Raw genomic sequence first — 25,139 nt, 5'->3', positions numbered from 1 at the left:
GAGAGAGAGCGCTCATGCAAGCGGGGAAGGGGCAGAGAGAGGGAGAGACAGAATCCCAGGGAGGCTCCACGCTGTGGGTACAGAACCCAATGCGGGGCTTGAACTCATGAACACTGAGATCATGACCAGAGATGAGATCAAGAGTCCGACGCTTAACCAACTGCGCCATCCAGATGCCCCTTGATTTAAATTGAAATAGCCAAGGGGTACCTGGGTGGCTTAGTCAGTTGAGTGTCCGACTTCAGCTCAGGTCCTGATCTTAGGGTTCAAGAGTTCGAGCCCCGTGTTGGGCTCGCTGCTGTCAGCACAGAGCCCGCTTCGGATCTTCTGTCCCCATCACTCTCTGCCCCTCCCCCGTTTGTGCTCCCTCTCTCTCAAAAATAAATAAATCTTAAATAAATTTAAATACCCACATGTGGCTAGTGGCTACTGTAGCATATGGCTCAGGCTTGACACAATGCTTGGCAAATAGTAAGCGCTTAATAAATGCTGGGTAGGAATGTTATCCTGCCAAGTTATCTGCCAGGGTGCCGATTTCCATCCCATAGCAGCATGGAGGTCACCCAGGTGTCCTTCTCATACCTGACTCTGATCAAGAGCCTCTCCCCTGCTCAAAGCCCTTTTGTGACTCCTCACCGCCCTCAAGATGATGGCCTAGCTTTGCTAACCTCGCCGTGGTTACGACTTTTGGCACACTCTGGAAGCACTTTTTCCTGCAGGGGTGGGCACTTCTGTTTTTTGCCCACCTTTCTCCTCGACCAGGGGCTCGGGAGGATGGGGACAAGGTCTGGCACTGGGTAGATGCTTACTCACCAGAGGCTGTCTGGAACTGATTTTCTATCGCCTCTGCATCCGCTTCTCCACCCAGTGCCGCAGTCAAGTCTTAGCCAACCGTCCAACCGCCACAACATCTCGGCCTCTGAGCCTTTGCCTAGGCTGTTCCTTCCACCCAGAAAACCCTTCCAGGCGGACTCAGACTCCTCTTTCCAGCTCCCGCCCCGACTGGGCCTCGTTCTTTCTGCAGTGCTCCCTGTTTCTGAATTTCCTCAACTCCAAAATGGGATGCGTTATTGATAAGGTTAAAAGACAAGGCTACTTCCAGGTGTCTGGCAGGGTCTCAAGTGCCTCATTAGTGGGGGCATCAGCTGGGGGGGGGGGGTGGCCGTCTCCACTATTCACGCCCCCGCCCAGCCAGACCCTGTCCCGGAGCCTGGCGTCCCCCAGCGAGGCGTCCCCAGGAGCGCGGCAGGCCCCTCCTTCAGGCCTCACCTCCGGAACACCACTGGGTCCTCAGCTGCTTCGGTCCAATCGCGGGATTTGTCTCTACCGCGCAACTGGCGTGGGCGAGGGTGCAGAGAAGGCGGAGCCCCGGGCCAGGCTGGCGGGGCCGCCTCGGAGACTGGCCTGGTGGCGCCTCAGAGACCTCGACACCCAGCGACCCAGCAGGTCCCCGCGCTGTACCCAAGGGGACTCAAGCAGGAGCTTCCCCGCACACGCGCGAGTATTCACAGCGGCACGATTCACGGTGGCCAAGAGGTGGCGACACCCCAGGCATCCGACAGATGAATGGCTACGCGCGTCCACCGCGCACGCGCACGTCCACAGATGAGCGTGTCCACTGCGCACGCGCGCGCCACTCAGCTGTGTCCACTGCGCACGCGCACGTCCTTCGGCCGCGAGCAGGAGCGAGGCGCCCACACCCGCTGCCCGGCGTAAGGATCTCTGAACACACGACGCTCAGGGAGAGAACCGGCCACGAGAGGCCACACGGGGTGTGAGTCCACATTTGTGAAATGTCCACAACAGGCTCATCCACGGACGGGAAGGGGGCTCGTGGGAACCAGGGGCTTGGGGGTGGGGGTGGGGTGACAATGGGGTTGCTTCCGCAGGTCAGAATGTCTTGGTATTAGAGGTCATGTCCGCACAACCTTGTGAATGCACTTAAGGCCGGGTTGTAAACTTACTTTAAAATAGGAAAAATGGTGGATTTTACGTTCCATACATTTTACTTCAATTTATTTTATTTTTTAAGTTTATTTATTTTGAGCGAGAGTGAGAAGGGGAGGGGCAGAGAGAGAGAGAGAATTCCAAGCAGTCTCGATGCCAGCGCAGAGCCTGACGCGGGGCTTGATGAGATCATGACCTGGGTTGAAACCAAGAGTCGGGCGCTCAACCGACTGAGCCACCCAGGTGCCCCGATTTTACCTAAGTTTAAAGAAAATGCATATTGTGTAGCGTCTCTCTCCTCCGCTGGGCCACCTCCACGAGGGCAGAAACCAGAGCCACCGGGTCTCCGGTCTGCTTCTGCGGCAGCCCTGGTGGCCAGGACAGGGATGGGCACACAGGAGGTGCTCAGTGTTTGCAGAATGAATGAGCGCGGGAACCCACGAACACAGACACCTGACCTTCTGGAGGAGGAAAGGTTCCATTTCCTCAACTTCTGGAAGAATCAGATGGATTCTTCAGACCTCCCTTCTCGGAATATCTCCTCCCGCATCCCCTTACTTGAAACCTGGGTTTTTCTCTGGCCCCGGGGAAACTCGCTGGGGCCAGACGCGCGCGGGCTTTTGTGGACGAGAGAGGGAAAATCAGGGAGGACCCGGTCCTTTAGCAAGTAAAACTTTTATTAAATAAACTTTCAGTTTCTCCAGACCAAAGAGAGGCGTTTGGACATTAAGATGATGGTTGCAGCTTCTCCAGCCAGAAATGCAAACCCAGTCCACCCAAAGTTCCCTGTAAGTTCCTTTCTTGTCTTCCTTTTCTGTGTGTGTGTGTGTGTGTGTGTGTGTGTGTGTGTGTGTGTGGCGATTTGTCTCCAAAAGTCGGTTTGCAAGTTGAAACTTCATGAAATTACTCGTAGCAGAAATAAAGTACATCGTACAAATCACGTAGGTCTTCGATGTGGAGTATAAAAATGGTATTTACAGCCAGTAAACATGGACCAGAAGGACACAACGCCACTGCACGCCAGCAGGCTCTCCCAAGCAGGCCTGGCCGGGGCTGGGCAGGTGCCGGGGACGCGGACGAGGCCCCCTCGTGGCCCCTGAGCACACGCTTGCACACGCAGACGCACAGGACACAGGCACGCTAGAGTGTCTCGGAACAATTATCAAACTCTGGAATATCGAAACAAGTTGGTCATAAGATTTTTTTTTTCTTTTCCTTTTTTTTTTTTTTTTTTTTGCTATGTGGTTTTTTTTTTTTCTTTTTTTTTTTTTTTTTCTGGGTCAGTCAACACATTTTGGTAGAAACAAAAGGGAAGGCTGTTTTTTCTTTACAAATTTTTTTTTTTTTCTTGAGCTTACGAAGTTCTCTGGTGCCTCATTTGGCAAGAGGCCCCACTGGACGTCCAACGAACTTGACTCTGTGCTTCAAGATGGGTTTTCGCGGTTCGAGTAGCTATACAGAGGCGCCCCACAAGACCTCCCTCCCCGCCCCAACTAGGAAACAAAAATCCACTGTTGTCTGATTTTTTTTCCCCATTTTTTTTTTCTCTTTTCTTCTTTGTATCTTCTCAGAAAGACCAAAATTCAAAAAAAAAAAAATTATTTGTAGAGGTATCTCTGGTAAAGGGGTGCTGGGCCAGAGCGGGTTGGGTTTGTCCAACGCGCGTGGCGATCTTGGTCATGAGATCGTGAACTCCAGGCTGGTGATCCGAAGGCAGGGAGGGCGGCTGCCTGCCCTTGGGAGGGGGCGCGAGGGGCAGGGGGGCTCCCCCGACCCTGTCTGCCCCTGACGGAAAGCTAAGGGCTATTGGTCACATGAGTAAGGCTATGACGGGGGTGGGGGTGGGAGGCCAGGGGGGGGTCTCTTCTTTGCCTACATCGGGGAAGGCAGGGCCCTGGGGTGAGGGAGGGGGGTAGGGGTTCCAGAAGCTGCAGCTAAGACCAGGGACACTCGAGCTGGCCGAGCCCAAGGGCCTGCGAGAACGTCGGTGGCAGGGGCCCAATGTCCTGGAGGTATATCGCGTTGGCTGATGATTCCCAGTGCTTCTCCGTGCCCTGGTCTGACATGACAGCGGGAGGTGGGGACACACTGGGCTGCCCGGTCATCCTCAGCCCTTCTTATGTCCCTGCTGAGTGACCGGGCCAGGGTCACCTTCTCTTGGATGGAAGGAAGTCGGAAAAGTTTGGTCCCATGATCTATACTCAAAAAATATATATACTGTCTATAGCTCTATATATATATGCATATATATATATATAGGAAAAGTTGTGATTTAATTTGGGGAAGCCACCAAGGGTGGGGGCAGTGAAGCCCTCGGCCCCCAACTCAGGAGCCCCCCTCCCCAGCTGGGGCGGACCACGAAGCCCCCTTCCCACTCCGTGTGGCCCGCAGTAGTGTTTCACATTAGGGGGCGGGCGGGGGGCAAGGGGAAACGGGAGGGGGTGGGGCTGGTGTCCAAACTTGGTTGTAATTTACGGAAAAGTCCGGGGTCGGTTGGAAGCGGGAGGCCCTCCTGGGGTGGGAAGGCCCCTCACCTGGCGGAGAAGGGAGGGGCGTTAGGGTGCGGTGATGGGGGGCATGCAGGCCGACGACATCGCCCCCCACCCGCCCCCTTGCCCTGGCCAGGCTGGGTTCCAGGAACCCAAGGGCCCCTGTCTGCTCAGAGAGTCCATTTCCAGGTTCAGAGGCCAGCGGTCCGCCTTGGAAAGGACTGGCCGCCGAGGCTGTTTCCTCATCTGGCAACCCCCGGGGGCAAACAGTTGTGTTTATTCTTGTCTCATCTTGTCTCCCCTGCTCCCTGCCACGAAGGCAGTTCTCCCCCAACCCCCGCCCCGTTTCTGGTCATTCACAGCTGTGTCCCCGAGCGCTGTCCCCAAACAGTGCCTAGCGCATAGTAGGTGCTCAGAAAGGATTTGCTGTCCCAGGGTGTTAAAGTGCATGGGTCGCCTGTTAGTTGTCTGATCCCGTGACCTTCGACTCTGCGGGTGCTGATTTGGCAGGGTCTGAAAAGCATGCGCAGCCCCTAACTGAGCATCTACTTCGCGCCAGACCCCAGGCGCGGCGCTTTGATGACGACGGCGCTCATGATTAAAAACAAAACAAAAACAAAATCAAAACAAATGATCAAGAGCTTTCCAGGTGGCGGGTCCTGGGCTCAGCTGGGAAAACACCGCGTCCCCGAGCGGATCCTCCCTGCTGCTTCTGGGGAGGCGACTTTCGTGAACCCATTTCACAGATGAGGCTCATCAAGGCTTGTGGTCAGTTATGTTTCCCTACTGGCCCCTTAGGCTCACTGTTCATTCCCCCAAAGAAGGTGCTTAGTTGTTGATAAAGTTGTTCTCTCTGGTGGCAAAATACACTCTTGGGGATTTGTTGGGGGGGGGGTCTCTTTTGGGGGGGCATGCTGGTGAGCGGGGCAAACATTCCACTTTTTCGCCAGTTCACTGAACGCGGGTGACACCAAATGAGGAACTTGGACAGGGGCCCAGCTGGGAGAGTCACAGGACAGGACAGAAGCCCCTCCCTCGAAGCATGCCCCACCCCAGACCAAACCTGGCCTCTCAAGTGAACTTCTATTCATCCTTCAAAACCTGGAAGGATTCCCCAACCCCCCTCTACCCCGGTTCCACCCTCTGTCCCAGCCCTGATCAAAGGGGGGATTGGAGGGTGACTCTCTAGCTCTGTCCCCACCATCCCAACCTGGGGGCTCCTTGTGGTCTCCAGCGGCATCCCCCCTGGGGGTTGGGGAGGGCATGGAGAACGAGGGGGTGTTTGGCCAAGACGGGGGGTGGCGGGCGGGGGTGGGGGCGGGTGGGGCCGCCTGGCGGCTCACCTGGGCCAGGCCCGCAGCCTCCGGGCGGCTGTGGGCGCGGTCAGTAGGGGTGTCCCGGGTCTTTGGGCCGCTTCAGCTGCACTTTGAGTCTCTTCATGCCGATCTGAAAGCCGTTCATGGCCTGGATGGCGGTCTGCGCGCTGGCCGGGTTGTCAAAGCTCACGAAGCCTGTGGAGACCGGGGCGGAGCCGCGATGGTGGGCCACGTGGGCGTCCTCTGCTGGCTCCAGGGCGGCAGCCCAGGCTTCCCTGGGGTCCTGGGGGCGGGGGGGGCGGGTGCGCTGGCAGGGGCAGATGGGGCAGGGGGGAGGGCTGGCCAGGCACGCACAGCAGCCCGGGCCTGGTCCTGTCCCCCTCTGCACTTGCTTCTGGGGATGGGAGGCTTGCTCCTTACCTGGGGTCTGCTGTGCTGAGACTTCCCGACTGGCGGTGGGGGACAGGTGAGGCCGCGTCCTCCCTCCCTCCCTGTCCTGAATGCTTGCCTCCATCTAGACCCCGGATGCTAACCATGTGGCCCCTCCAAGACCACTGTCCCTCTGGGGTCCTGACTGTGCATGGGACTCTTTCTCTCGCTCTCTCTCTCTCTCTCTGCGAATGTCCTGGGTCTCTCCTCTCTGTCCTTCTTTTCTCCCTCCCTCTGCCTTTTATCCCTCTTTCTCTATCTCTGTCTTTGTCTCTGACGGTCTCTCTACCCCTGTCTCCCCTGAGGCCATGAGAAACACTCCAGCCTCGGGTTCCTCAAACTTCCACCCCCCAGACCACCCTGCCCTACTCCTGGCCCCTCACCTCTTGGTCCTCGATGGTGTGGAGGCCACAGGGGCCGGGGGGCCCTCTGGGGCGAGGGTCTGCATGCACAAGCATTTGGAGGTGGGGGTCCCTGAGCTCCGTGTAGGAGGCCGGGTGGGAGGTCAGGCGGAGCTGGGGGCAGGGCTGAGCAGTCTTGGTGAGGCCCATGGGGAGCCATGGGGGAATGAGGAGTTGGGGAGGGGTAACATCTTATCATCTCCCCTAACACCTGTCCCCCATCATATGGATGAGGAAACTAAGGCTCAGAGAAGGCATGGGACCCCTCACTGTGGAAAGGGACTGAGTGTCCCCCCCCCCCCCCCCCCCCGCCATTTCCGTCTTCCTCCTGGAAGCAGGATGCAGAGGAGGCACCTAGGCACTGGCAGAGGGTCCTTCCTGGTGCGGCTGCTGGGCCACTTTGTGCCTCTCTCTCCTCCAAGGATACTGGGGCAAAGCTTCTTTTTTCTTTTTTGGAGATTTTTTATTTTTACATAATCTCTCCACCCGACGTGGGGCTTGAACTCACAACCCCGAGATCAAGAGTCACAGGCTGCAGCCCCTCTGAGCCAGCCAGGCACCTCTGGGGGCAAGTGTTCTATTTTACGGTTGGACACAGAGTATATACAGGAAGTGCTTAATAGGCAACAGTTAGCCTTTTGAATAACACAGGGTGGGATTAAGAGTCCCGAGTTTGGGGTCAAACAGACTGGTTCTAATTTAGGTTCTGTCTCTTTGCTGCTGTGTGAACTTGGACAAGTTGCAGTGCCTCTCTGAGCCTTAATTTCCTGTGTCCGGGGACAAGGAAGTCCTCCCAAGGCCTTGCACGACGTCCCCTCCCTGCCCTCCCCTCCTCCCTCTCTTCCCCTTGCTCACTCTGCTCCAGCCACATGGGTCTCCCCCGCGCTGTTGCTCCAACATGCCAGACAGGTCCTGCCCCGGGGCCTTTGCATGTGCTGTTCCCTGGAACCCTCTACCCCACATATCCCTTGGCTGGAAAATCTCCTCATTTGGGTCTCAGTTGAAACATCACCCCCTGCAGATCAGTTTCTATTTCCTTACTGATGGCGTTCTGCATTCCATCTATAGCCCCCTGGCCTATGTCCCGCTTTATTTCCAGCTCCTACCCAGAAACCTGTGCTTTTCAACGCCCTCATCGCTGACCACAGGCGGTTATTTAAATTTAGATTTAATTAAACATTCCGTTCTTTGGTTGAACTGCCACACTTAAGGTGGCTGGTAGCCATGTGTGGCTGACGGCTCGGGTGGCAGAGACGCGCAACATTCCCACCAGTGGAGAATATTCTGTTGGACGGCGCAGCGGGACTGTGAGCTTTCGAGGGCAGGAACTTTGTTGGTTTCCTTCACTGCCGTGTATCCGCACCCAGCACGGGGCCTGGCACACCGTAGGTGCTTCCTAAGCGCTCACCCTAATTCACAAATGTGATCCCTTTGGACCACACTTGTCTCATGGCTGACTGCGCCCTCCCTGGCCCCTGTTCCTTGGCAAGCGGAGTGGGGGACGGGGCGGGCGGGGGGGGGGGGGGGGTGCCTGCAACAGGGACTCACCAAAACATTTGCTCTGGTTGGTGGCCCGATCCATAAACACCTTGGAGGAGATGATATTGCCGAAGGGCAGGAACATCTGCGTCAGCTCCGTGTCTCCAAACTCCTGGGGGAGGTGGTAGATAAACAGGTTACAGCCTTCGGGACCTGCAGGTAGGGGAGAGAAAGACATAAAGCCCCCAAGGAGAGGAGGCGGACCCCCCGGGGGAGGGGCGCGGGACCGGAGCCCACATCCGGCATCTCCGGCGGTTGGAGGGCGGCGCCGTGACGTCAGCAGGGAGGGCGTGGTGACGGCGGGGAGGGGCGCGCGGCGTGCGCCCACGTTTGCCCGTCTAATCCCGCGCTTGGGGCCTGCGAACCTCCGGGGGTCCTCGGGCCCCGGATCATTTACAAAATTCGGCCGGTCCCTCCCCCCAAATCTGAGATAAATCCCTCAATGCCAGACCCTGGATAATCCCCAAATCCCAGACAACCTGAACCCCCTGAAAAACCCCTGAAACTCCAGACCGTTTACAACATGAGATGAATTGGGGGGGGGGGGGGTATACGGACACCCTGTACTATCTTTGCACTAATTCTGTAAATCTAAAACTGGTTTTAAAAGAAAATGTTCATTTTTTTTCCCCCTACAAGTCCGATGATCACAGAATACAGTACGACGACCAATTCCTGGTCCCAAACCCCAAATATCTAGATGTGTTTCAAAACTGTGGCTAATCCTCCAAACCTTGAATCATCTTCGAAACTCAGACGACACAAAAGTAAAATCAAGTAAAAGAAAAAAAAGAAAATTCTCTAGTCCCCGGACCCACATATCCCGAGACCGCCAGGTCATTTTAAAATGATATACTACACCACCCGGAAAGAACTTTTTAACGGCACAGCCACCTCTGCAAACCATCCCCTCTCCAAATAATCCCCAACGCATGACTCATGTAGAACCTGTAAATAATAATCCAATTAAAAAACCTTCATTGTCTGGAGTCCCGCACATTCTCCAAACCTGCCCCTAATCCCTTCCCCCACAGTCCCCACAAACCGAGGGAGAGTCCCCAAACCACCAGAATTCCCTTCACCCCGGACATGAGCACTCCCCGCCCTGGCAAATGTTAAATCCCAGATGACACATTCACATGCAACCCTTCCTTCCTGATTGGGACCAGAGTTCTGATCATGCTTGTTTTTCAAATACAGGCGTGTTCCAAGGGGATCACGGCGACTGACGCGGATGGCACAGTTTGGACCGTGACACAAAGTTCACGTTTGCTTGGGTGCTATCCTCATGTCCACGACACGGGAGGTGAATGCAGAAGCCGCACCCAGCTGAGTGGGACCTCGCGGAAAACAGTGGGCGCGCACCCCCCCCCCCACACACACACACAGGTGGCTCCAACACCTACCACTTTCTCGGGCCCCCAAGCGCGTTGCGAGCCACACGCATCCCCATCTGGGGATCCGACTCCCCTTCTGACTTCAGACAAGCCTCTTTGTGTCACTTAACAGCACCTCACAGCTGCAGCCCTTCCTGTGTCCACCTCCACGCGCGAACGAACGTGAGGCCTTTTCCAAGACAAAGTGCCACATCTGTTGTATTTTTTTTGAGCCCGCTGACACGCATGCCGCCGTGCTGTCGTTTCTCTTAGGGTTCTGTCTTTTGTTTTGTTGTGTCACGGACGGAGCTTTTGAATGGTGCATCCTGACCCCATTCAAGCAGGAACCTTCTAGATTGTATTGCGAGCGTCTGCATGCTGGGCAGACGCTCCAGAACCCGCGGCTTGACCGCATCTGAACTAGCTGTTACCTCCTCGGCCCAGGGTTGGGGGAAGTTGGAGAAGGGAGACACCCAGGTCTGAGCCATCAGACCTGAGACACCTGGGCCCTTTCTGAAGCTCCCACCGGCCCTCCCTGGGGGGGGAGTGTTGGGGGGGGGAGGTTATTGAAAGTCATATCGGGGGTGCAGGGACTGCCAGACCCTCCTGTCTGTTGTCTGTGACTTTGACCACAGAGCCCCCTGGAGATAGAAAATCCGGGAACGGGTAGCAGCTGGTGGGCAGAGCTGGGGACCCCTCAGCCTAGGGCTCACCTCCAAAGCCCAGCGCCTGTACCCTGGCAATGCCTCCCCGCCTTTCACAGGCCAAGGGCAAGGGAGAAATGGGGCAGAGCCTCAAAGAACTCAGTCTGCGGGACTCCCCTGGCCATGGGAGTGTCTGGGGGCTTTTCTAGCTGGTCACCTCTCCCCCACCCTCACTAGCTGCATGACAAGAGAAAGGGCCTTGGGGTGCTGAGCCACACTCTGTGTCAGGACGGGCCCTGCCTACTTCCCAGTAGCGCCTCTTGACACGGATGGCTGCTCTTGCGGCAAGTGAGGAAACTGAGGCACAGGGCAGCGAGGCGCTTTCCTTATGATGGCACAGTCAGAACTGGGTGCATCTTAATCCCGGTTGTCTGACTCCAGAATCCACCTCCTCCCTCCTTCCACTTTACTGGGGAGGCCTCAGCTCACCCCAGATACCTCATCGCCACGGCCCCCCACCACCTCGAAACGAGTGTCCTTTCCAGAAATTCAGAGAACCATCCATCCCGTCTTGCGGAGGAAGGCTGCTGGGGGTGGGGTGGGAGGAGGGTCACCGCTAGTCCTAGGGGGTCGAAGCTAGCACGGTTCCCACATTCCAGAAGAGGAACCCAGGTCTGTGTGGCCCGCGGGCCGCACTCTTAGAAAGCCGCGGTTCCCTGAGGTCTCGGGGTCCTGGAGGTGGAGGGGGCGGTCAGAGGGCTGGGCTGGCGCCCGGGGGAGGTCGCGGCCCCCTCACCTTCTCGCTGCTGCTGCTGCAGGAGGGGCGGCGGCTGGGGGACGCTGTGCGCGATGGGCGTGATGGCCGCGGTGGGGTACATGGCTGCGGAGACCGGGAGCGAGACACAGGGCGGAGGCAGGTGTAAGGCCGGCGGGCGGGGCGGCTCGAGGCGGGCGGGGGCGGGGCCACTATGGGGTGGGGCCACAGTTGCCTTGGGAGCGGAGAGGGGCGTGCCCACGACGGGGGGGGGCGGGCCCAGGGAGGGGCCAGGGCGCGGGGAAGAATGGGGCGGAGCCATGATTCGACGGCGTGGGGGCAAGGCCTCCTAGCGGGAGGGGGCGTGGCCACAGCCGAGGCCGGGCCTGAAGGAGCGGCCAAGGCCACAGAAGATCCGAGTGGGTGGGGCCAGAGCTTGACCAGCAGGGCCACGGCTGAGGGCGGGGCCCTGGCAGGACCCAAGAGGCGGGGCCAGAAGCTGCAGGGGGCGGGGCCAAGACCTGGGATTGGGCCAGGGCCAGAGGTAGGAGGCGTGGCTAGGTGCAAGCGGGAAGGCCGAATGAGAGGGCGTCCGCCGAGGGGCGGCGCCAGAGGCGGGGTGTGGCTAGGGGCGTGGCTAGGGGCGTGGCTAGGCCAGGTGGAAAAGCCGGGGCCCAGGGGCGGGGCCCCGCCCGGACTGGGCTGGACTGCCCTCCGTACCTGTGTACTGCTGGACGCCGGAGAAGGCAGGATGGAGGGTCTCGGCCACGGTCGGGCTCTGAGCTGCGGGGCAAACGGAGAGACTGAGTGGGACGGGGGCAGCAGAAGTCTTCCAATTACCCCCGCAACTTCGGAGCCAAAAGGAGAGCAACATCCGCCCCAGCTTCACCTCCGCATTAACCTTTTACAGGTGTGGCCCCCATTTTACAGGTGGGAAAACTGAGGTTCAGAGAGGTGAAGCAACTGGCACGGGGCCACTCAGATAGATAATGGCGAAGTCGAACAGGACTCCAGAGAGGTTAACCATCACCCCCATCTCTCTGTCCCCATCTGGACCCTTTCCCTCTTCCCTTTTACTCTCTGGAATCTCCAGGACTTCAGGCCTCTGCTCCCCATCACCCCCATCCCTTTCCCTCTCTCGCACCCCCACATGTCACTCATCAGACACCCCTTGGATCCCTCATATGGCTGTGACCACCCACCACCCAACTGCCCCTGGGCGGGGGCGATGGTGGAGGTAAGGGGAGGGGAGAAGTTGTCCAGACCACTAGAGCTGGTGCCTCCGGGGGGAAATTCAGCCAAAAGATTCTGCTCGAATGGAGAGAGAGGCTGCTAGCGGACGGGGTGGTGGTGGGGTGTGCCCCTAAAGGGGTCACACGCACCAATCACTCTGTATTGATGGAGAAGTTTTGTATCTTGATTGTGGTGGTGGTTACCCAAATCTATACCTGTGATAAAATGGCACAGAATGCCCCCCCAACACACATACAACAAGCGAGGGCACGTACAAAGTGGCACACTCTGAGTAAGATCTCCAACTCCTGTTGAGTTCATTGTACCCCACCAACGTCAGTTTCCTGGTTTCAACAATGTGCTGTGGTTATGTAAGATGTTAGCATGGTGGGCGGGGGGGTGGGGGTGGGGGACTGGGTTGGAGGTACTGGGACCTCTCTGTACTATTTTTGAAACTCCCTGTGAGCTCCAATCATTTCAAAATAAAAATAAGTTCTCCTCAATGGTGGAAACACAGATACTGCCAGCTACTGGCAGATGCTTGCCTGGGGATTGTGGTCTAAGTAAGGGAAAGATGGGGCCCCTGCTTCACAAAGGCAGGGCCGAGCCTAGCTCAGGGCATGGTTAATACTGAATGAATGAATGAATGAATGAATGAATGAGGCTACTGACGTCTTCCTAAACAGCAATGATTAATAACTGAGATGGATGGTGCTGCTGTTCTCAGGACAGGTGACACGTTCAGCATTTTATATACTGAGTCCACTGTCCGTGCAACCTCATGAGATGTCTGATGTTATCTGCCCCATCTCCCGGGTGAGCAAACTGAGGCCCAGAGACTCACGGAAACTATTTAGGGCCACCAAACTGAAATCTGCACCCATAAATGCCTGGGTATAAAGTTCCCATGTTTACGCACCCTGCTACAGCCCCCTTCTCTGTGCCCACCGCTCACATCTGTCCAGCTGAGACCGCCTCTGTTTCCCAGGCACCAGGGCACAGGAACCCGCGCTTGTCCCAGAGATGCCTTCCCGGCCCCACCCCCTCTCCTCGGCCCCTGGGGGAACCACTCACGTTACCTGGGTAGGGCACAAGGCCATTGGCATACACGGTCTCTAGGGCAGGGTGCCCCCCAGGGAAGGGCACGACGCCAGCGAAGCCATTGGTGATGGGAGCCACGAGCCCAGGCACGGCAGTGGAACCAAGCAGCGGGGGCGAGTGCAGTCCTGTGGGGCAGAGGAGCGCGATGGGGAGCCTGAGCCTGGCCCTGGCCCCGGCCCCGCCCTGCCCACCATCCTCAGGCCCCTGGCGGACTCTCACCAGAGGCAGGGGCGATGGGTGTGGCAGGCAGCCCGTTAAGGCTGACGGCGCCGATCTGCTGGATGTGGCAGGGTGAGAAGGCCACGCCAGGGCTCAGGTAGCTGCCCGACGTGGACAGGACCGTTGTCTGCTGCTGCATGAGCTGGGGGCGGAGAGGGAGTCAGCGTGCACAGTCGGGGTGGCACCTGCCCTGAGGTCATGACGCCCTGGGGGAGGCCTGGCCCTCTGGTAACTGGCGGGGGTGGGGGAGCGGTCAGCCTGGCTATCATGGCTCAGGCCTCAGTTAGGAATTGTGGGGCTCAGCCTGGGATCGAGGGTCAGTCTAGGATCAGGGTTCAGTCTTCAGGTCAGGGCTGAGTCAGGAACTGGGGCTTGGTCCGGGATCGGGGATCAGCCAACACGGAAGTCAGCCAGGGTCGGGTCTCAGTTGGGAGTCAGCCTGGATTTAGAGGCTCCTTTTGGAGCTAAGCATGGGGTTGTGTCAGTCCAGAGTTGGGGTTCAGCTTGGGCCTGGGGCTCGGTTCGTGGCTGGAGGGCTCAGCTGGGGCTGGGGCTCAGGAATCAGCCTGGATGTGGGGACTCGGCCGTGGCCAGGATAGGACCCCGAGTCAGACAGACTGGGCAGGAGACGGGAAGAGGAGCAGAGAGGCAGCGGCCCTCGACAGAACGCAGAGAGAGAGAGAGACTGAGCTGAACCCCCAGAGTGGCCTTGGGAGACAGGCGTGCGTCTGCCGGGGTCACTCACAGCCTGGGCGTAGGCACTGTAGGGGCTGAAGGGCAGGGTGAGGGACGGCGTCAGGATGCCCAGCTGGCCCACCATCTGTTGCATGCGCCGGAGCGTCCGCTCCTTGTCCGTGTCGGCAAACTTGACCACCAGGCTGGAGGAGGCACCCTGCAGGGGCGGCGGCGAGCAGGGAGGGAAAGAAGGAGGCAGGTAGCCAGGACTCTGGGTTCCTGGAACCACGCCAGCCCAGGGCCTTGGCCGCGCGCGCGCGCGGGGTAGATGCCGGGAGGTCTCAGTCCCGCCCATGGGCCCGCCGCCGCGGGACATGCAGGTCGCAGCGAGAACCGCTCAGAGCTCGGCGTCCTGGGTCTCGCACTTGACCGTGCGGCCGCCTGTGCGCACAGGTGGGGCCTCTGGGCCCCGGGGGGTTGTGTCTGGGGCCCAGGAGAGGACCCGGCCTATCAGCCACACTCTCAAAAGTGGAGAAGCCGACTGCTGGAGAGGAACGACGGGGACCTATAACGCACTCACACCTGAGAACAGGTGAGACACCGACCATCAGAGAGGTTGCCCCCTGTGATGGCGAGCTCACTCCCTGAGACACCTCCTCACTGGTCAGCTCCCTGCAGGAGAAAGCCTGAATGAATCCTGCCACGCTAGGGACTAAAACTGATGCCCAAGTACCCAGAGAGCAAGGGACCGGAAGCTCTGACACTGCCCTGCCCTTCACACCTAGTTTTTTGGGGTTTACTTATTTATTTTGAGAGAGAGAGAGAGAGAGATGGAGAGGCTGAGTGGGGGAAGGGCAGAGAGAGGGGGACAGAGAATCCCAAGCAGGCTCTGCGCTGACAGCACACACATGGGGCTCGAACTCACGAACGGTGGGGTCACGACCTGAGCCGAAATCAAGGGTCGGATGCTTAACCGACTGAGCCCCCCAGGCGCCCCCTGCACACCCATTTTGAGACCAGCTGAGAGCAGAGTTGGTTCTGGAAGGCCTGTCGTCCCCTGGCAGATTTGGACATTCACGTACAGTGATGGTGGCCCCCGGCGCCTGCTTCCTAGAGGGCAGGGCCACTCCCAGAGCCCGGCTGGTCCTCCCCGGCCTCTCCCTGCGCCAGTCCTGCCCCCTGCCCATCCCCACCCTGGCCCAGGGGACGTGTCCAAACGACCTTCCCTCCCCTGTCAAAACTTTCCGTGGCTCTCATCGCCCTAAGAAGCCGTGCTCCTCAGCTTTGGACCGCAGCCCCTCCAGCCGCCCCCCTGCTCCTCCGCTGCCCCCCCATCCTTGTCGTCATCCCCCACGCCCCGCACGTCCCCCTGCTGGCCTCGACAAAGCCAAACTACCTCTCGGGATCTCGCCCCTCCAGGACACCCTCTTGTACACCCACACGCGCACACACGCTCACACACACACACGCGCGTGCGCATACTCACACGCATACCCACACACGTGCACACAAACGCCACCCACGCAGACCTACACGCTCACACACACGCATACACTTGCCCTCACATATTCCTGCAGATGCACACATACGCCCCTGCCCCCCCCCACGCCCCCCAGGCACACTCACACATACACACGCATGCACTCAATACACACACGTGCCCCCACCCACGGACGTACTGCACCGTCGACTCGCACAAAAACACCCACTCGACACACTTACACGTGTGCCAGCACACACACGTATCCGCACATCTCACACGCACACAGCTCACGTGCACGTTAACAATCACCCACTGCCAGGCACACACACACGCACTCACACCCACGGGCATGTGCGCACACCCACGTATTCTCTCCCTCGCACACACGTGAACAGGCACACACGCGCTAGTCCACGCGCAGCCCCACACTCACTCGCACGCTCGCGTCCTCGTACGCTCCGCGCGTGCGCAGTCACCCTCGTGTGCGTACACCCGCCCACGGCGCCATCAGAGGCGCGCTCCTCCTCCGCCTGTGCCTCGCTGACGACCAGCCAGAGGCCGAGGACGGCTGGGACGGGCGCGAGCGTTTCCGTCCCTGTCCCCTCCCCCCTCCCCCCTGCCTGCCCCAGGGCCCGGGACAGTCCTACTCACCGGCATGGTTTGGCTGCCGTGCAGCGCGTGGATGGCCGCCTGGGCCTCGGTGTGGGAGGAGAACTTCACAAAGGCACAGCCTGCCCCAAGAGAAGGAAGGAGAGTGCGTGAGGGCAACGGGGTCTTTCGGGGGGGGGGGGGGCAGGGGCCGCAGGAGAGGGGACCGGGAGCCCTGGACGGCCAGTGTCAGACACAGGCAGCCGGAAGGCCGGACAGTCAGAACAGAGAGACAAGCAGTCATGTGTCCAGACAGACAGCTGGACAATAAAGGATCAGGCAACGAGACAAGCACACAGCCAGCCACAGAGGTCGACATCAGCCAGTTGGCCGTCCATTCACTCAGAAAGCCAGCCAGCCACACAGCTATTTGTCACACGCACAGTCAGACGGATGTCGCGAAGCGGTGCACAGTCGGGGAGGCAGACCCTGCCCGCTGGAACAAGGGAAGGGCACGGGCTTCGAGAACACCCACCAGCCCCTGGCACCATGAGATCCAGAGCTGAAATCAGATATGCAGAGTGATGGTGACAAACCTTCAGACACAGGCACAGAGATACAGTCCTGTGGGTACAGTCAGGCACAGATACATTCAGACCCAGACAGATATGCCCATGTCACCAGAGTTAGAGAGATGGGAACCAGAAAGGAAGGAAGGAAGGAAGGAAGGAAGGAAGGAAGGAAGGAAGGAACCAGACAGGGCAGACCCAGCTGGCTAGTCACACAGGACCAAATCAGAAATCGGGCAGACAGATAGCCAGGGACCACCAGACATAGGTAAATTCAGACACACAGTCATAAGGAGAGACCACTAGACATAATTCCGGAGACAGTACTATGGAAGAGCCAGGCAGGTGGGGTGAGACAATGGAATGTTCTGGAATTAGAGAGTGGCAATGGTTGCACAATTTTTTGAATATACTGAAAAGCACTTCACTGTACGTTTTAAAAAAGAGGAGTTTTTACAGTATATGGATATCAATTTTTTAAAAAAGAGAGAGAGCCAAGCAAATAGGGACCATGGGATACATTCAGTCCTAGAAGATTAAAAGTTGCAAGAGCCAGAGACAGGCAGGCTGAGAGTTGGTGCCAGACAGATGGACTAAACGGATAGAATCAGGTAGACAGACAAACACCACCAGACTCATGAAAACTCAGACAGCAATAGTCATTTAGACACTCAGGCATAAAGAATCAGAGCCTAAGAGAGGCAGGCGTCCATAGTCACATACAGCCACATGGGCAGACAGGGAAACATTGGAGACCATTAAAGTCTTTCCTGGATGGTACAGCCAGGATCAGGCCGACAGTCCACAGGAAACTGTCCCACAGAGCCAGGTGGACACAGGCAGCGTATCGGGACATGGCACACAGTTAGGACCCCGTGGGACTTGACAGCCCTGGTCACCCAGTCCGCGCCCCCAGCCGCCCTGCCCCGCTGCCTTCAGGAGTCAGTCCCGGCCCATCAAGTACCTGTAGGCCCCACCCCCAGGAGCCAACCCCGCCCTCCCACGTGCCCGGCCCCGCCCCCGGAGCCAGTCCCGCCCCCTCAAGTGCCCAGCCCCACCTCCTCAAGTGCCCTGCCCCCGCCTCCTGGAGCCAGTTCCCACCCCTTCAAGTATCCTGCCCCGCCCCCAGGAGCCAGTCCCGCCCCCCAACGTGCCCGGCCCCGCCCCCGGAGCCAGTCCCGCCCCCTCAAGTGCCCGGCCCCACCTCCTCAAGTGCCCTGCCCCCGCCCCCAGGAGCCAGTCCCGCCCTCTCACGTGCCTGGCCCCGCCCCAGGAGCCAACTCCGCCCTCCCACGTGCCCGGCCCCGCCCCCGGAGCCAGTCCCGCCCCCTCAAGTGCCCCGCCCCGCCCCCAGGAGCCAGTCCCGCCCCCTCAAGTGCCCAGCTCCGCCCCCAGGAGCTAGTCCCATCCCCACCTACGCGCCCAGCCTCGCCCCAGGGCCAGTCCCGGCTCGCCGGTCACCTTTGCTGCTGCCGTCAGGCCCGCGGAGCACGGTGCATTCGTCGATGACCCCAAAGGGCTGGAACAGCCGCAGCACGTCCTCTTCCGACTGCTGCTTGTTCAGCATCCCCACAAACAGCTTCCGGTCCCCTGTGGGCGGAGACACCCCCTCAGCCGAGTCCTGGCCTCCGGGAGTTTCTCGGTCCCTCCAACCGAACGGAGGCAGCAGCGCCCGGGGGGAGCACTGCCGGCCCCTGCTCTGCCTGTGAGCGGGAGGACACAGCCACGAGCTTCCCCGCGCCGGGTCTGTCCCCCCTCCCACGTGCGCTGCTCGGGCGCATCTTGGAGCCTTCGCTCACGCGGTGCGCCCCTCCTGGAGTGTCCTCCCTTCAATCCTCAGGGCCACCGCTCACTGCTCCCACCCTCGGGCAAAGATGCTCTCTCCCTCCTTGCCTTCAGAGCACCCACACACAGTGCTGGCGTGAGAACTGCCTGGCCTGGGCCCCTGTCTGTCTGTCTGTCTGCCATCTAGATTTCCCCCGTCGCGGGTGAGCGCCGCTGGCTCCCGCATCCTCAAAAGGAGCCGGGCAGGTGCCTGCCGAACGAGTGAGGGCATGTGTGTGCGCAGGACCGGGTGCCTGGGAGCCTGGAGCCCCCGTCTGGTGGGGTTGGGGTGGGTGCCCGGCTGCAGGCCTGGCTGGGCCAGCGTCTGCCTGCCGTATGAGGCACCAGAGTCCTGCTCCCTCCGGTAACTGCGCTGCCCCCCTGTAATCAGGAACATGGCAGCTCCGTCTCCCAGGGATGCCGAGCTGGGTTACTATGGAAACCTGTTCTCTGGCAGCTGTCACTCATGAGGGTGGGAGGGAAGGAGGGACAGACGCGGAGAGACTGAGAGTCAGGGAAAGAAACAGGTGAGAGAGAGAGAGAGAGAGAGAGAGAGACTGAGAGAGACAGTAAGAGACAAAGCGAGACACAGAGAGAGGAGTACGGAGAGGACCAGAGAGACAGAAGGAGAGAAAAAGATAAGGAGAGAGAAAGAGGTATGGAGAGGGAGAGAGGGTGAAACAGAGAGAGGAAGAAGGAGGAGAAGAAGAAGAGAGAGGAAGGGGAGGAGGAGGAGGAGGGGAAGGAAGAAGTGAAAGAGGAGGGGGGGAAGAGGAGGGGGTAGGGAAAGGGGGAGGAGGGGAAGGAGGAGAAGGAGGAGGAAAGGGAGGGGGAGGAGGGGAGGAGGAGGGAAGGAGGGGGGAGAGAAAGGGGAGGAGGGGAAGGAGGAGAAGGAGGAGGAAAGGGAGGAGGAGGAGAGGAGAAGGATGGGGAGGGGAGGAGGGGGAGGAGGGGAGGAGGAGGGAAGGAGGGGGGAGAGAAAGGGGGAGGAGGGGAAGGAGGAGAAGGAGGCGGAGAAGGAGGAGGAAGGGGAGGAGGAGGAAGAGGAGGAGGGGGAGGGGAGGAGGAGGGGAGGAGGGGGGGAGAAGGAGGGGAAGGAGGGGGGAGGGAAAGGAGGAGGAGGGGAAGGAGGAGAAGGAGGCAGAGAAGGAGGAGGAAGGGGAGGAGGAGGAAGAGGAGGAGGGGGAGGAGAGGAGGAGGAGGGGGAGGAAGTGAAAAAGGAGGAGGGGAGAAGGAGGAGGAGGAGGGGGAGGAGAAGGGGAGGAGGGGGAGGAGGAGGGGAGGAGGGGGAGGAGGAGGGGAAGAATTACTAAAAGAGTGAGAGAGAAGCGGAGAGATGGAGATACACAGACCCCCTCTCCAACCCCTGCCCTACACTCGCAGCCAGCTTGGAGAGTGTGAAAACAGGCCCCAACCCAGATGGGCTGTCCCAGGCTCCTACACGCACACAGGAGTCCTAACAGCCCTGCCCCGCACGCCACCCAGTGCACCTGAGATGGGGGGGGGGGGGGCGGGGAGGAAACTCTCCAAGAATGACTAGCCCCGATGCCACTGGGGACAGCCGAGCACGCCCCCGTGGGCAGGTCCCCAACACGGTCCAGACCCGCAGCCGGAGAACCCGCTCGCCCAGCCTCGAAGGTCAAGCACACACGCTCGAACACGCACGCCCACGCACAGACATGCGCACCGGCAGGCAGGCACCCCCACCACAGGAGCCGCAGAAACGCGCGTGCACATGTGCACGTGCTCACGCACATCTGTACACGGGCGTGCCAAGGCATGCGTGCTCACACGCACACGCACACGCACAGAAAAAGCGATTCCCCTCAGGGACCCCTTCAGGGATCCCATCCCCTCTGCGTCAGAAGACCCCCCCGTTTTGCACCCTAGGGGAGGGGTGTATTTCAAGCTCTAGGGGCCAGCGGCGGGACCCAGCCAGACCCCCTACTCCTGGCTCCTGGGCTTGGAAGGGAGGACAGAGCCCCCCTGCTCGCCTGCCCCTACCCTAGCTAGGGGACTCTGCCTCTCCCACCACCATTAGGCGTGTGAGCGGAGAGGTGACGGCTACATCCTTCTGATCAGAGATTCCCCTCCTTCCCCGGCTCCTCCGCCGACCCCCGGCCTGGTGGCCACGGACAGATGACAACTACCTCCGCGGCTTTCACTGTCCGCAGGCTTCACCTGGATCGGCCGCGCCATCTGTGGAGAGAGAGGGGAGGAGGAGGTCAAGGCTGGCAGTGCGGCGTGGCGGGGCGGGGGGAGGCTACGTCCGAGCCCCGCCGGGCACCCTGCCCCCCTCCCCGGGCTCAGCACCCCACCAGCTTCCAGCAGCAAACCAGCCAAACTAAACGGACACACAGTCCCAGGTACAGGGCTTCACTCATGCTGCCTGGAAAACTCTTACTTTACCTTCAAAACCCAGTAACAATATTTCTTGCTGCAGGAAGCCTCCTTGCCTTCCCAAGTGCTGTATGCTCCTTGGAAAGATGCCCAACTCCTCTGGTCCTGTGTGTGATGTGACCTTGCAGTTTCTGTCATCAAAGACTGGAGTCTATGTCCCCACCCTCTGCATCTGGACTTGGCCTTGTGACTTGCTCTGGCGAGTGGAGTGTGGTGGCGGGGAAGTGGGGGGGAGTTCCAAGCCCCGGCCTCGGGAGACTTTGCAGCTTCCTCTTTTGGGACCCGCGCGCTGCCAGCTGGACAAGCCGAGGCAGGACAGGAGGACGGGAGACCTCAAGCACTGAGAGGCCCAATGACAGGCAGCCTGTGGGAGGAAGGCTGTCCTCTCCCGGCTCGCCCCGCAAGCCCTGACTGACTGCCACGGCACGAGTGACCCTGGAGAGACCAGCAGAAGAACCGCCCAGCTGAGCCCCGTCTGTGCTCGCCGACCCGTGGAATCATGACCAAATAAGACGGTTGAGTTGGTTTGTTACTGAGCACTAGCTAACTGCCACCAAGGCAACTCCTTTTAGCCAGCTCTCTGAGCCTTGGGTGGGAGGACTGTCGTACCTGAGTGGGCCAGCTTTCAATGTGGACTCGGTGTTCTGGACCCTCCTGTCCTCCACCTCCAGCACCGAAAATGATGTTCGATGGAAGAAATCCTCCTGTAAGCCCCACCCCCAAACTTACCCAGCCATGGGGAGGAGCTAATGTGGATATCTGAGAACCAACTCAAGGGATGTGGGAAGTGGGTGACATTTGCTTCTCCACTGGTCTGAGAATGGGATCCTCCTCCAAGCCTGGTGCTTCTGGCGAACTCTTACTCATCCTTCAAAACCCCGCTCAAAAGCCCCACGCAGGCAACCCTTCCTCCCTCTGCTTCGGGGCAGCGAGTGCCTGTGTCTTGCGTTCTCGCGGCCGCAGGGAGAACCAGAGAAGCTTGCCGAACTGAACGGACCAGGAGGAGGCGGCCAACACACAACAGCATAGAAGGCCACCAGGCCTGGGGTTGGAACACGTGCCCGTCCCAGACCCCCTCCAAGGTCAGACAGTCCCCACGGCCATTCGGAGAAGGTGCTTGGGGGACGTCAGCCCTCTGGTCACTGTGCAGCTGCCCAGCGAGCTGCAGCTTTCCCCAGGTTTTACAGATGTCAAAACCGAGGCCGGGAGAGGTTGTCTGTCCAAGGTCATGGTGGGTGAGTGAAGGCACTAAGCCTCCCTAGACTTCGACTCTAAGGATCTTTCTACCCAGTCCCGTGAGTAGAGACCCCTCTCCAACTGTGAACCCCCAGATCTCCTTCCCCTTCTTAGACCCCGAACTGCCCCACACCCCCAGTCTGAGTCCCCTCCCTCACCCTGCACCCTCTTTCCCTGCGCCCCCCCCCTCTCCAGCTTCCCTACCCTCTCTGAGCCCCTCCCCATTCTGCGCGCATACGGGCGGCCTCAATTTGAACTCAGCCTTGGGAGCCCCAGAAGCAGAGAGGCCTTCCAGTGTCCCCAGTTCCTGCCACCCACCCAGCCACATCCTCAGAGGGACCCTGACCACCTGGGAAAGGCTCTCCCTTCCCCCACCATGTCCACACACACACACACACACACACACACACCCCGGGCCCTCTCCACCTGGGTACCACACCCAGCTAGCTGGAGGCGGGAGGGGAGATTTTGCTCAACCAGATGGGACCAGGTTCTGGGCTGCGGGCAGACTGAGGTTGTGAAGGGAGGTGGGGGGACAGGGGGCACCTGAGCTCCGGCCTCCTGTTCGCCCCCACCCCTCCCACCCCGCCTCCGCTGGCCCTCACCTCCCCCCCCCCTGCCGCCCAGCACCTTGGGCAGATGAGGATGGGGTTGCCATGGCAACGCTGATTCACCACACGGAAGCTGGCAATTGTTGTTGCCATGGAAACCGCCTCTTAGGGGCGAGCCCAGCTCCTGCCTTGCACAAAAGAGATATTTAAATATAATCTTCTGGAGATGGATGCGCTGAGGGAGGGAGCGAGGTGGGGGGGCCACGGGGAGGGAACCTGTGCCCATCCCCGCACCCTCCACCCCCGCCCCACTCTCGTGGCCTGGATACCTGCGCCCCATCTCCCCTACCCCCCCACCAGCCCGGTTGCGGAGCCTGGGACCTTCCGCCTCCTGGGAGGCCCCTTCCCCCTCCTGGGTCAGCTCGGCGCGGGGCAGCCGCGGGGGTCTGGGTCTGGTCCCGAGAAGCCAGGCGGGCAGTCAGTCCCCTCCTCCCCGGTCCCCCACTCGAAAGCCGAGGCTCCGAGGCCTGGCCGTCCGCACCCCGCAGCCCGCCTTACCCACCGGCCTGGAGACGCGCGCCAGGCTGGCCTCGTGCCGCCTCCCGCCCGGCCCCGGGCGCACAGGCGCGCACACGCCGCACGCACGCACCGGCCCCGCGCCTCGCTCCCCGCGCCCGACGCCCGGCGGGCGCTGACGATCCGCCCGCCAGAGGCCGGGCCCTGCCGGCGTTGCCCGCGCGAGCCGGGAGGAGGCGTGCGGGGGGGGGGGGGGGGGGGAGGGGGGGTTGGGGGGGGGAGCTGGGTCTCCCCACACCCCTCCTGTCGCCCCTGCCCGCCCATCTGGCTCTGCCCACCTCCTTCCGGCTCCCTCTCTCCATCTGTCCCACCGAGGTCTCTGCCTAGTGCCCTCCCTCCCTCCTCCACCTTCTCTGGCTCCCCATCGCTGCGTCCCTTCCCTCCCCCCTCCCGTCCCCCTTTCATTTATTCCACAACATTCCCAGCGTGCCCCATGCCGAGTCAGGCTGCAACCCCAGGGAGGACCCCAGTAATCTGGCCCAAGGGGAGACACAGGCAGAGGCAGGCACTCCCAGACCTGAGAGGTCAGGATTGAGCCAGAGCTAGGGATCAACGGCTTCTGGAGACCCCAGAGCTCAGAGCAGTGAAGAGCCCAAGGCTACTGGGGCCGCACTGGAGATGGAATAGTGCAGTGGGTTTTGAAGTATGAGTAAGAGTTTTGGGGGGGGAGACAGTTTCTCATGCTGGAGGAATACCTACACCCCCTGACTCATTCAATCTCCAAACAACTTTATGAGACGGAAACATTCGCGTTTTACAGATGGGCAAATCAGAAAGGGAGAGGAGAACGTCAGAAGCAGAGTCCGGGTCTCCTGATGGTTTCCTCAAGGTCCTCTTAGGATCCAGCCAACCCTTCAGCCAAGGGTCCTGTGGGCCGGGGCTCTGGGGGGGGCGTCTGTGTCTCTGGGGGCGGGGGGGGGGCATACATCACGTAGCTGAGGTCCAGTCCTTGCTCTGCCCCCAGCTTTTGCTGGGTGACTTCAACGAAGTCATACGCCGTTGAGAAACCGGGGTCCCTGTGTCTGACCTGTGTGTGTTACAGATGGGGACACTGAGGCCACTGGGGGAGGGACTGCAGGAGGTGCCTCTGGTAGTCAGGCTGGGGCCCGGAAGACGGTCCTTTAGAAGACGTGGGGGCCCGGGAGAGGCCCCAACCGGGTTGTTTCTGGGTAGTATGGAGGAGAAGAAAGCAAGGTGGGGCCCAAGCCACCATTACAGCCTCCCCTTCTCCCGCGGGGGCCCCCGCCAGCTTCTGTCAAACACCCAGAGCAAGCCTCTCTCCTGCTCTAGGCGCTGCTGTGGCTCCCTACTGCCCCGGGAGTCGCATCCTGGCATTCCTCCTCTGCCTTCCTCCTCTGCCTTCCTCCCATGCCCCCGGGACATCACTGCATCTCACCCCCACACACACACACACCCCATCCTCAGTGCGAACAGGCCCCTCCGAGGCCACCTCTCCCCGAAGGCCACCTCTCCAAGTGCCTCTGCTTCAATGCTTTGTCCAGGCATCACCTTGATTGTGGCACACGCCCCAACACACACACATTGTCCCTCTTGGGTGACTTCCTAGGGGCAGGGGCCGAGGGGCTGTGCGCCCCTTCCCCACCAGAGGCCCGGCCCGGGGTCCCCAAATGGCAAGTGAAATGAAATGAGACAAAACCTATGGCTTCCAGACTCCCCAGAAAGTGAAACCCAGTCCCTGTCCCCGTGGGCAAAGAGCAAGCTGGACCCCTGCTGGGCCCAGCACCCCGTGCGGGGAGTAAGTCAAGACCTTGTGCCCAGCTGTGTATAC

General features: G+C 60.0%; 1 protein-coding gene across 7 annotated transcripts in view; it reads right to left on the bottom strand.

Moving 5' to 3' along the window:
* Nucleotides 1-2,606: 2,606 nt before the first annotated feature.
* The window catches only part of CELF5 (CUGBP Elav-like family member 5), a 47,742-nt gene continuing 25,209 nt past the window's right edge, over nt 2,607-25,139 (bottom strand). The window contains exons 1-13 of one of the 7 annotated variants that reach the window (XM_042927953.1): nt 21,597-22,376; nt 20,997-21,422; nt 20,735-20,786; nt 18,225-18,353; nt 16,258-16,337; nt 14,194-14,340; nt 13,449-13,590; nt 13,208-13,354; nt 11,616-11,678; nt 10,938-11,021; nt 8,131-8,274; nt 5,780-5,947; nt 2,607-4,142 (exon numbers count right to left, since the gene is read on the bottom strand). In XM_042927953.1, coding sequence (XP_042783887.1) covers nt 5,820-5,947; nt 8,131-8,274; nt 10,938-11,021; nt 11,616-11,678; nt 13,208-13,354; nt 13,449-13,590; nt 14,194-14,340; nt 16,258-16,337; nt 18,225-18,353; nt 20,735-20,786; nt 20,997-21,125 — 1,245 coding nt within the window. In that variant the 5' untranslated portion in view covers nt 21,126-21,422; nt 21,597-22,376 and the 3' untranslated portion in view covers nt 2,607-4,142; nt 5,780-5,819. The other 6 variants (XM_042927954.1, XM_042927952.1, XM_042927957.1 and 3 more) reach the window with 6 other exon arrangements.

Source organism: Panthera leo, chromosome A2 (genome assembly GCF_018350215.1).
Source record: "Panthera leo isolate Ple1 chromosome A2, P.leo_Ple1_pat1.1, whole genome shotgun sequence".
In the NCBI taxonomy this organism is placed as follows: Eukaryota; Metazoa; Chordata; class Mammalia; order Carnivora; family Felidae; genus Panthera; species Panthera leo.
This window is presented reverse-complemented; position numbering and strand designations above follow the sequence as displayed.